We start from the raw sequence: 12591 nt of genomic DNA, 5'->3' as shown, positions 1-12591 counted from the left end.
GAAGGTGATCCAAGAAATGTTATGGGCACCACATTCCCCCACCCCCCCCCCCCCCCACCCCCCGCCAACCCCCCACCCCACAAACATGTGCAAACCCACAGGCGGAGGAATGTAAGATTCTACCTCATGTGGGGTGGGCACCAAAAACGGTAAAGGTTTTAGGCCCGGACAACATTCCGGCAGCAGTATTGAGGAATTGTATCTCTCTCCTGCTCCTCACAGCCTCCTACAGTACATCAAGGAAGGCATCTTTGAAATAGGACACAGCCTTTATGTATCTATTTCCACACCTTTCCTTTATTTGCTTCAAATCCTCCAAATTGCATATTTAGGTTGGTCCTTTAAAAGCTGTGGTTTGGATTGAGCCATGTGTTCTGTCATCATGCCCAGTACAATGAAATTGATGCCAAACCCAGAAGTAAAATGATAATGACCTGGCTGTGTTCAAATTCTTCTGACAGATGCACTGAACTTACTTCTGAATTTCCCATGTGATATCAGAGCTCCCCGCTCCTAACATGTCCTCAAGTTAATTTCAGGGCTTCAGAATCAACCTCGCAGTCCTTTTCTGCATCATTTATGGGGATTTGAATTTCTTTAGTTTTTCAATGACCAGAACCAACCATTGTCTGCAGGCTGCAGCCTAAGTAGGGCACTTTTCAGCAAGATGAGTCCAGACTTCATTGAAGCGTACTGATTTTACATAATAGAGCAGCATTCAAGTTACTTAGTTGAATCTGCTCTTCAATAACTAGATATGATTTCATTTCAGACTGTTATCAATCCCGCAACTTTCCCATCCTCTCGTCTAGCCAGTTCAATTCAGCTTGTTCCTAATTTTTTATTCTACTTCCAATACTTCCAACTAATTCAGCTACTTTTGCTGCTTCACCCATACCCCTTCTCCACTGAACCCAAGCTTGCCCACGTCTTAGCCTTTGTTCCATACTCTTCTTTCATTTCTCTCCTCAAGCCCTTCCCAAACTTAGCTTGTTGCTGAAACCCAATCGCTTGGCCCCTTACATTTGAGCATACAAATTAGGAGCAGGAGTAGGTAATTCGGCCCATCAAGCCTGTTCCTTCATTCAATAAGATCATGGTTAATCTGATTGCAGCCTCAATTCTTCATTCCACTGACACCAACCGCCACGCCCCCCTCTCCCCCCCACCCCCGAATAACCCTTGACTCCCTTGATAGTCAGGAATCTACCTCTGCCTTAAAAATATTCACTGACTGTGTCTCCACCACTCTCTGGGCAAAGAAATTTCAAAGAGAGAGGAAAAAATCTTCTCATCTCTGTCTTAAAGGGTCTTAGAGACCCTTTATTTTTAAACTCTGTTCCTCATTTCTCATGGGAGACTAGTGCCAGTGACTCCATTCACACTAAAATGTTGACCAGCCAAATTTCCTTTCTTCTGCCCATGCTGGCTGTCATTGTAAATAGTTTCTCCTCTACCTTATGTAATGGGGTAATGTCTCACCCACTTTCAAAACAGCTGTTATCACAGCCCTCCTCACAAAACCTCCCCCTCTATCATCCTCGATATCTTGTCATCTTTCAAATCTCTCCATTTAACTTTCCTATTCTGCCACAGTATTGGAACAGCACTAATTAAAATGACAAATGGCATCCTCTGTGACAGTGCTCTGTCAACCGGTGACAACCTCTCTGCAATCTTTAACATGACAAACCTCTTCCAATGCCTCTCCTCTGTTTGGCTAAGAAAAACCTTGCATTCACATAACAGTCTTCACGAACACCAGACATCTCAAAGCACTTTCTTGTCAATTAAGTACTTTTGAAGTGTAGTCACTGTTGTAATGTCGGTAACACGATAACTAATTTTCACACAGCAACGAATCAGATAATCTGATTTTTGTGATGTTGACTGAGGGATAAATATTGGCTAGGACACCAGGTTAGCTCCCCTGTTTGTCTTCAAAATAGTGCCATTGGATCTTTTACATCCATCTGATAGGCAGACAGGGCCTCAGTTTAACATCTCATCCAAAAGACTGCACCTCCAACGGTGCAGCAGCCCCTGAGTACTACACTGGCATGCCAGCCTTGAAAGATATTCTTAAATCCTTGAATTCACAATCCTCTAACATTGAGGTGAAAATGATACCCACCGAAACACAGCTGACACTTTAAAAAGCGAAACACTTGACACCAATTCTATTCTTTTTCCCTGTCTAACACTATTTCAGGTTAAATCAGGTAATTCACAATCTCCGCACTCTACTCAATTCAGAGCTGCGCAACCGACCCACATCCTCTCTATTGCAGAGACTGCCTCCTTCCATCTCTTATTACAACTTTTAGCTTATCTGCTGCAGAAACAGTCATCCAGATGTTTGTTACCTCAGAACTCAATTATTCAAATGTTCTCCTGGATGACATCAGTCTCCACTTTTTATAAAGCTTTTCTGTCCAAATTCTGACATCCCATTCACACCTGACTCTTGTCCCTTCTGGTCTACATTGGATCATGGTCTCTTAATGCCTCTAATTTAAATTTCTCAATCTTCACTTTTAAATCCTTTCATGTCCTTATCCTTCCTGCCTCTTTAATTTCCTCCACATATACAGCTGTAGCACCCTACCCTACAATTCTCCATCCCTTTGACCTGTGCAGTCCAGTGGCAGCTGTGCCCTCAGCCAGCTACCTTCTCCTCAAGACCTTATTTAAATCATGGTTTTTCGTCCAAGCACTTTGTCACCACTCGCAATGTCTTCTTTGGCTCAGCTTCCATTATTTTCCGATTACTCTTCTGTGAAGCACTTTGGGACTTTTTCTATGTCAACGGCACCATATAAATGCCAGTTGTTACGGTTGCTGTTCTTGTGGCTGTACACATTGGATGGGATTTTCCGGCCACCTTTCCCCCTGAAACCAGACAATCCCGCCCGAGGTCAACAGATCTTTCCATAGTCCACCCCTTGCCTGCTATGATTCCCGTGGCGGGCGGAACGGGAAAATTCGTCCCATTAGCTCTGAGTTTTAACAGTCATAATTTTGCACACTTACTGAGGCCTGGGTTTTTCCTGTGATGCCTGACCGTCATGGCAAGAATGGTGGATGAGCCCAGAAATCCACAGTCATGCCCCCCAATGTAGCACTTCCTACCTTTGCAGGGGCAGCAATGGAGTTGGAGCCAGAGTTCATGCAGTTTGCAGAGGCAGCTGGCCATTTAAATCACCAGCTATCTCCACTGAAGTGGGAATTTAGTAGGGCAGGAGTGTGAAACCCAACGTGTGTAGATTAGAACAGGTAAGTGGAGGTCTAAACTTGATGGATTCATTTGCAAAGCCTGGATACCCCTTTGGGGAGGTAAGGTACCCCTTTGAATCTGGTCCCAGGATGTCTTTGGTGAAGGTCAGCTGCCCTTTGTGGTGGAGCAGGCACTCTTTGGAATTGTTAAAAACAGGCATAAATGTGCATAAAAATTGCATAAACTCATTACTGTCAAGTTCATTTTAATTGCCAACAGACCTATCAAAATCACCTGTCAGAAGCATCTTGCAGAAACACTTGTTTAAGGGAGCTGGCTGTCAGAACTAGCAAGAGGACCTGTCAAAAGCAACTGTCAAAGGGAGCACTCAAGCTATTAAGTCGTTTAAAAGATCGACCCATTAAATAAAAAAGTCTAGAGTGTTAGAAAAATGCTTCCTGTGGGTATGGGGGCATCTGTTGACATGGCAGGTATAGGAGTTATGGAGGTGCGTGGGGGCATGGGTTTGTAGGGATAGTATGGGCATTATTGGAAAAAAAACAAAATGCTGAAAAATCTCAGCAGCTCCAACAGCATCTGCGGAGAGAGAATAGAGCCAACTGCATGGTCCAGTTAGAATAAAAGTAAGCATCGATTAGTAGCGCTGTTGACAACACTTATCACTTTGCTGAGGATTGAATGTAAACTGATGCAGTGGTAATTGGTTGGATTTTAATGTAGAGAAGTGTGAGGTAATGCACTTAGGGAGGTCAAACAGTTATAGGGAATACAAAATAAATGGGAATAAACTAAGAGGGGTAGATAAAGTGAGAGATCTTGACATACGAGTACACAGTAAAGGCAGCAATTCAAGTAGGCAAGGTTGTAAAGAAGGCATATGGATTGCTCTCCTACATTGGCAGAGGTATAGAATATAAAAGTAGGATATAATGTTGGAATTGCATAAAACACTGGTCAGGCCACAGCTGGAATATTCTGTGTAGTTCTGGTCACTACATTACAGGAAAGAAGTAATTGCTCTGGAGAGAGTGCAGAGGAGGTTTACAAGAATGTTGCCAGAGCTAGAAAAGTGCAGCTACGAGGAGAGATTAGATAGGTTGGAGTTATTTTCTTTGGAATAAAGAAGGGTGATTTGATAGAGATGTACAATATTATGAGGAAAAAAGATAGAGTGGACAGGATAAAATTGTTTCCCTTGGTGGAGAATTCTAGAACCAAGAGATGTAAATTCAAGATAAGTGACAGTAGGTATAGAGGGGACATGAGGAAGAACGTTTTTACATAGAGGATGGTGGGTGTCTGGAATTCACTGTCCAGGTTGGTGGTGGAGGCAGAGATCCTAAACTCTTTTAAAAAGTACCTGAATCTGTATCTTAAGTGTTATAGGCTACAGGGCTATGGGCAGAGTGCAGGAAAGTGGAATTAAAAAGGGCACCTGGGTGTCCTTGGGCTGGCATGGACAAGATGGGCCAAATGGCCTCCTTGTGTGCTGTAACTTTTCCAATGGTTCTATGGATTTGACCTTCTTTACATGTACAGAAAATAATTAGGCAATCCTGCACTTCATTGCATTGATGCATTAGAAAAGCCTTGACTAGGTGCAACTAATTCTGGAACACCAAATCTTCAACACTACTGTCAGGATGCTGTTGAGGCCCACAGTCTTTGCTCTATTTTCCATATTTAGCCATTACTAGATATTGCACAAAGTGAATCAAATTGGTTGAAGACTGGGACGTCTGTGCTGATGGGAATGTCAGGAAGAGGCTAGGATGGATCATAAGACCATAAGACATAGGAGCAGAATTAGGCCACTCGGCCCATCGAGTCTGCTCCACCACTCAATCATGGTTGTTTTTTTTCATTCCCATTCTCCTGCCTTTTCCCCATAACCCCTGATCCCCTCATCAATCAAGAACCTAACTATCTCTGTCTTAAAGACACTCAATGACCTGGCCTCCACAACCTTCTGCGACAAAGAGTTCCACAGATTCACCACTCTCTGGCAGAAGAAATTCCTCCTCATCTCTGTTTTAAAGGATCATCCCTATTGCCTGAGGTTGTGCCCTCTGGTTCTAGTTTTTCCTACGAGTGGAAACATTCTCTCCACATCCACTCTATCCAGGCCTCACAGTATCCTATAAGTTTCAATATAATCCCCCCTCATCCTTCTGAACTCCAATGAGTACAGACACAGAGTCCTCATCCGTTCCTCATATGACAAGCTCTTCATTCCAGGGATCATTCTTGTGAACCTCCTCTGGACCCTTTCCAAGGCCAGCACATCCTTCCTTAGATATGGAGTCCAAAACTGCTCAAAATACTCCAAATGGGGTCTGACCAGAGCCTTATACAGCCTTAGAAGTACATCCCTGCTTTCGTATTCTAGCCCACTTGACATGAATGCTAACATTGTATTTGCCTTCTGAACTGCCGACTGAACCTACACATTAACCTTAAGAGAATCTTGAACAATGACTCCCAAGTCCCTTTGTGTTTCTGATTTCCTAAGCATTTTCCCATTTAGAAAATTCTTCCTTCCAAAGTACATAACCTCACACTTTTCCACATTGTACTCCATCTGCCGCTTCTTTGCCCACTCTCCTAACCTGTCCAAGTCCTTCTGCAGCCCCCCTGCTTCCTCAATACTACCTGTCCCTCTACATATCTTTGTATCATCTGCAAACTTAGCAACAGTGCCTTCAGTTCCTTCCTCCAAATCGTTAATGTATATTGTGAAAAGTTGTGGTCCCAGCACTGACCCCTGAGGCACACCACTAGTCACTGGTTGCCATCCTGAGAAAGACCCCTTTATCCCCACTCTCTGCCTTCTGCCAGTCAGCCAATCCTCTATCCGTGCCAGGATCTTACCCTTAACACCATGGGCACATAACTTATTTAACAGGCAGAACTTACGGCTGAAACTGTATTCAAATACTTCAGCCTTGCCTTTTGCATTAATGAGCTGGGCTCTGCCATTGGTAAACAATAAGAATTTTCATAGTGTCTCTTCCTTCTCTTTATATTAGTTGCTTAACTTTCCATCATCATTCATGACTAGATGAGGCAGAACTGCACAGTTTTTGTCTGAATCTATTGGCTGTGGGATCACTTACCTCCACCTATAACATGCTGCCGCCACTGATTTTAATATGCATATGCTTTGTGCTGTAGCTTCAGAAGCTTGACATCTTATTTTTAGGTACACCTGTTGCTGCTTCTGGCACGCTCTTCCACGCTCCTTATTGAACCAGGGTTGGTCCCCTGACTTGATGGGAGAGTGAGGGGTATGCCAAACCATGAGGTTACAGGTTGTAGTTAGCAATTAATCCCTCTGAATATCCCTCTGATTAGATCAACACCAGAATATTACATTAATGTATAAAGTGCTTCTCTGCTAAAAGAATAGACAACAGTTTTTCACATTAATGGAATATTTGCTGGGCCCTCCTTCAGAAAAGAAGAAATTAGCATTAATTGATAATAGTATCATCTGAAAAGTATGCTACAGAAAATGCTATGCTGTAAATGTCACTTCAGAAATTACACATATTTTAAAGAGGGGTGACAGAATTAAATTTGGAGCCATACTTTGACAGTATTGATTAGGAGTTAACATTTCATTCATCATGTTTGACGAATGAAATGCTACCACCAGACATTTTGAATTCTTTCAATGTCAGGTGGTGTCAGGTGTTTTTTAACAACGCAGGGGGAATCCCGAAAACATCATTTATCCTACACATAAGATGAATGAGCCCTGATTAATCAAAACTGAGCTCTCAACAGCTTCAACATTGGCGCATATGCATTACACAATTCGCCAGTTAGATGACTACTTGTTCCTCTTAAAAAATAAAAAATAAAAAGCTGCACATTGAATAAATTGTACAAATAATTTAATAAAGGTTATGATATTGAATACAGGGGCAATTTTGCCGTCGTGTTGTCAACCATATAGCTGAGTCAATACAAATGCATGGGACATAAATGTAGATTAGAGCATATCCATTAACTACGTTAAATTGCTCCAGCCCAAGGTGATGCTTAAAGTTAAAGTTTATTTATTAGTCACAAGTAAGGTTTACATTAACACTGCAATGAAGGTTACTGTGAAATTGCCACAATCCGGCACCTGTTCAGGTCAATGCACCTAACCAGCACGTATTTCAGAATGTGGGAGGAAACCAGAGCACCCGGAGGAAACCCACACAGACACAGGGAGAAAATGCAGACTCCACGCAGATAGTGACCCAAGCCGGGAATCGAAGCCAGGTCCCTGGCACTGTGAAGTAGCAGTGCTAACCACTGTGCTACTGTGCCACCTTAGTTCACTCCTTGGGCTACTGTGTACACAAACAAGATGTGGTGTATTTTACTGGAATATTGATCATGTTTGTGATGATATAAACTTTACAAGGTTTACAAAAAATTGGTTAGAATGTGATAATAAATGTTAATGTAAAGTTAAAAAATACTGACTGCAGGAAATCTAAAGCAAGAGCAGAAAGTATTGGCAATATTTCCCAGGCCAGGAAGCAATGCAGTTTTGGAAAAAGCTAATTAGCTTGTTCTTTCCACAGATTCTATCTGATCTTTTGATAAATAGTTATTAAGCATAAAATGTATTTCTTGTTTTCTTCTGTCCATTTTTAAATTAATGGACATCATGAAAGAAATTGGCTTGAATACGCCTCTGAGCCCAAATGTATTTATTACAGGTAGACCCAGTCAATAATTCAGGATAATATTGCACAATGATAAAGTAGTTTCAATTCTCGATTTTAATTCAGTTCCATTCCAGTGTCTGGTTTGCTAATTCCTTCATGACAGTTTCCTAAATGTCATGGCGCTTCAACACAAGTATGTGACAGGAAGTAAAAAGACAGGAAGGCAAAGAAGAGAAACCATCTTAAATAATTCAAGACTATGTCCATCTTACAGAAATATCGTTCACACATAGTGGGAATGAGGTTTTATGTTTTGGGGAGGAGTGTGCAAGAGCTGTGCCTCTCTCGTCACAACAATGTTCCACGCCAGTGCTGCAATACTCTGCTGAGAGATGACCAAAATAACGACGTGATATTGGTTTCCCCCACCAGCTTTGCTGAGACAATGTGCATCTTTGGTTTGCCACAGTGTATGAATTCAAAGCATACAACAGCACTCTTGATTACCCATCTTTGACTGCACTCATGCCCACGGGGCTTTAATTGATCTGTGATGAGAATAAATAGTGTACCTGAATTCTGCCAACCACTCCTCCAGACCCACTACATCAGCACAGTGAGCATTACCTGCAGTTTCTTTCATACCTCTGCGGCCTGTCGTCACACTTGGTGTTAAACATGCGTGCACACTATTATATTCCTCTTGTGCACTGAAGAAATAACTAAGCCCTACACCTTATATCGACACAACATATCGACAACAACGACAACCTCTTTAGAGCCAGATGCTTGTGCAACATAGCTTGGCCCAGAGGGCGATACATCAGACCTGCTATTCATCATCAACACTGAATGCAGTACATTATCAAGCTCTATTCATTTGAATATCCTCAAATGAATATTGAATAAGTTTGTGAACATTGAGAAACAGCTGGGTGTAAGTCTGTAGCCATGGGAATTTGGAAACGGATGAAAGTGCTTCACAGAATCTTGAGTGGAGAACTGCGATTTCCCCCTCCCAATGCAGCTGCCCCCATTTCCACACCTCGCCAGCACCGACTCTTGGTCATGCCCCATTCATTATCTTGCTGAACAATCAACCTAATCCACCCCCAACCCTCCCCACCGCCCCCGCTGTAAGGTGCCGACAACCATCATTTACTGGTGTATCAGCAAATAAAGGTGCCGGCATCGAACCGAAGAAAGGCGGCGGGAGTCTAAAGCAGTCAGCAATTCTGACCACAAGTGAGACACTTGGTAGACGTCGCAATCCCAGTGACATACTGTTGAGGTTGGAGAGGGAGAGAGAGAGAGAGCGCTGAGGCACATCAATGCATGGACAGGGAAATCAAAGTGTGTGTGTGTGTGTGTGCTGGAGCCTGGAATCCAGCAGCAGCCACCACAGGTGGCTGTGGCCAGAAACAACAGGGGAAAGGGGTCAAAAAGTGCAGCAAACTGGGAATCCTGTGCGTTACCTTTCCCCTCTGAAAGCAGCCACAGCATCCTGACAATGCCAGCTCTTCAATACTGTGACAGGAGCCAGAGAGAATGGCAAAGACTGGAGTCCCGCAGTGTGGCTGCTCTCACTAACTGGGGGGGGGGGGGGGAGAGAATGCAGCAAGGGCTGAGGTAATTCTGCATTTTCCCCAGCACAGGTTAAATAAAACACAAGAAATGTTTCACTGGCACCCAGAAGCATCAGCCCAGCCACCAGAGGATAAGAAACACCAGCCCTCTCCCCTGTGCCACAATATTGCAATCTCACTCAGCAAGTGAGAGGGCCGGACGGGCAGCTCTGTGAAGATTTGGAATTTGTCTGCAAAGTCTGCCACACAAAAGGAAGATTTGTCAGATTGTAGCAATGTGGAGCGGATACATTTGGCAGCCTCAGACTGACAGCTCCCAAAGCCCAGGCTGGGGAATGTTCCAAGTACAAATACACAGCAGCTAGGAAAAGGTGAGGATAATACTCACAGTTTGTCATTAAAATCCGCGCTGTTGCTCTTTCCTTTTCTAAAGCACATCCGTTTGGGGTTTTTTTTGAAGTCAGATCGACACCCTGGGCGGCTGGCAGCGGGAGACGGGCTGCGCATGCGCTCGCAGACCCATTCACTTCCTCGCACTGAGTGGGAAAGCCCAGAGCTTCATTCAATCGGTACCCCCTCACCCCCTTCCCAAACCTCTCCCCCTCACCCTCTTCCCAAATCCCTCCCACACCCAGCCTCTTCCCAAACCCTCTCCCCAAAACCCCCTTCCCAAACCCCTCCCAAACCCAGCCCCTTCCCAACCCCCCTCCTCAAACCCCCCTTCCCAAACCCCTCCCAAACCCAGCCCCTTCCCAAACCCCCTCCACAACCCCCCCCACCCTTTCCCATTCACCCCTCACCAAATACCTCCTTCACCCCCTTCCCAAACCCCTCCCACACCCAGCCTCTTTCCAAACCCAGCCTCTGCCCAAACCCCCTCATCAAATACCCCTTCACCCTTCCCCATTCACCCTCACCAAATACCCCCTTCACCCTCTTCCCAAACCCCCCCAACCCAGCCCCTTCCCAAACCTCCTCCCAAACCTAGCCCCTTCTCAAACCCCCTCCTCAAACCCCCTCCCAAAAACCTCCTTCACCCTTCCCCATTCACCCCCTCACCAAATACCCCCTTCATCCCTTCCCAAACTCCTTCCCCAAAAACCCCTCCCAAACCCACCCTCTCCCAAACCCTCTCCCAAAAACCCCTTCCTTATTCACCCCTCTCCAAATACCCCTTCACCCCCTCCTCAAAACCTCTCCTCAAACCCCCTCACCAAATACCCCCTTCCCAAACCCATTCCCCAAAACCCCTCCCAAACACAGCCCCTTCCCAAACCCCCTCCTCAAGCTCCCTCCCCAAACCCCCTCCCCTTCCCCCAAACCCCTTCCCAGCCTCTACACCACAGCCCCCCAAACCTACTTCCCAACCCTCTCCCCAAACCCCTCCCAACACAGCCCCTTCCCAAACCCCCTTCCCCAAACCCCCTTTTCCCTCCCAAACCCCTTTCCCAGCCCGTTCCCCAAATCCCTTCCCTGGCCCCTTCCCCAAACCCCTTCCCCGGCCCCTTCCCCAAACCCCTTCCCCAGCCCCTTCCCCAAACCCCTCCCCAGCCCCTTCCCCAAGCCCCTTCCCCCAACTCCTTCCCCAAACCTCTTCCCCTGCCCCTCCCTCAGCCCCTTCCCCAGACCCCCTTCCCCAACCCCTTCCCCAGCCCCCTTCCCCAAACCTCTTCCCCAGCCCCCTTCCCCAAACCTCTTCCCCAAATCCCTTCCGCGGCCCATTCCCCAAACCCCTTTCCCAGCCTCTTCCCCAGCCCCCACCCCAAACCCCTTTCCCAACCCCTTCCCCAACTATTCCCCAACCCCTCCCCAAATCCCTTCCCCAGCCCCTTCCCCAGTCCATTCCCAGCCTCTTCCCCAGCCCCCACCCCAAACCCCTTTCCCAGCCCTTCCCTAAACCCCTTCACCAGCCCCTTCCCTCAAACCCCTTCCCCAAACCACCTCCCCAAACCACTTCCCCAGCCCTTCCTCTCCCCTACCCCTTTCCCTAGCCCTTTCCCCAGTCCCTTCCCCAATCCCCTTCGCTAGCCCTTCCCCTAGCCCTTTCCCTTTCCCCAGCTCTTCCCCAAGCCCCTTCACCAGCCCCTTCCGCAAACCCCTTCCACAGCCCTTTCCCTCAAAGCCCTTCCCCAGCCCTTTCCTTCAAGCCCCTTCCCCAAACCCCTTCCCCTCCCCTTTCCCCACCCTCTTCCCCAGCTCCTTCCTCAAACCCGTTCCCTCGCCCTTTCCCCAAACCCCTTCCCCAAACCTCTTCCCTCAAACCCCTTCCCCAGCCCCCCTGTCTCAGCAACACCTCTCACACCTTCTGTCAGCAAAATGCAGCAAAACAACTCTCCATTATTTTGCATTATAAATGGAACAGAAGAAATATCTGTGTACACATTGTAGTGATTCTGTGTACACATGCACAAACAGGCGATTGTGTTGTAATTCTCCAAGAACAGAGATAGCAAGATTATCATAGCATAGAATACCATAGCATACCCAGCCCCATAGTAGGCCATTCGACCCTACTCTCCGAAAGAGCAGCCTAGCCCTATCCCCATAACTCCCCCCATTTATCTTGGCTAATCCACCTAACCTGCACACCTTTGCAGCGACTGATCTCAGAGTGGGCTGGTATTCTAACTGGTGATCGATGCGCATCTTTAAACTGAAATTCAAGCAAATTAAGTTCAAACTCTGGACCATTTTGAACAATGAAATGTCAGGAGAAGGCTCCGCCCAGTTTCTTTGGCGACTCGCCGCAAGACAACACACATTAAAATGCTCAGCAGTAAAGGCGATGTTTGAAAATAAATATATCCTTTGGCGAGTTTTGAAAACACGCGCGTCTAAAAAAAAAATCCTGCTGCCCTGGTCTGGATTCCCCTAAGGAATTTCATCCTTTCATCTCCGCGGATTTAGTAACAATTCTACCAAAAGAAAAATCTGCCGGGACAGAATCGATAAAAAAAAGACCAAACATCCCACCCAATAATTTATAAAGCTGTCAGTTATGGGGATGATTAACGATGCACTTACACTCGACAAGTTTATCGTGGAGGCTTTTCTCGGCTGGTGTGAAGTGAATGTTAATATCCGCAGATTGGAAAAA

The 12591-nt window shown here is 45.8% G+C and overlaps 1 protein-coding gene across 2 annotated transcripts in view; it reads right to left on the bottom strand.

Moving 5' to 3' along the window:
• Positions 1-9965, bottom strand: part of LOC144508317 (regulator of G-protein signaling 20-like) — a 114376-nt gene extending 104411 nt beyond the window's left edge. The window contains exon 1 of one of the 2 annotated variants that reach the window (XM_078236142.1): positions 9883-9965. Coding sequence is in view for 1 of the 2 variants with exons in the window: in XM_078236143.1 (XP_078092269.1) it covers positions 9883-9932 (50 nt within the window). In the remaining variant the exon portion in view is untranslated. The remainder of the gene's footprint in view (positions 1-9882) is intronic. The other variant, XM_078236143.1, reaches the window with a different exon arrangement.
• Positions 9966-12591: the final 2626 nt, after the last annotated feature.

Source organism: Mustelus asterias, chromosome 20, assembly GCF_964213995.1.
Source record: "Mustelus asterias chromosome 20, sMusAst1.hap1.1, whole genome shotgun sequence".
In the NCBI taxonomy this organism is placed as follows: Eukaryota; Metazoa; Chordata; class Chondrichthyes; order Carcharhiniformes; family Triakidae; genus Mustelus; species Mustelus asterias.
Note: the sequence above shows the minus strand (reverse complement) of the source record. Positions and strands in the feature narration are given on the sequence as shown.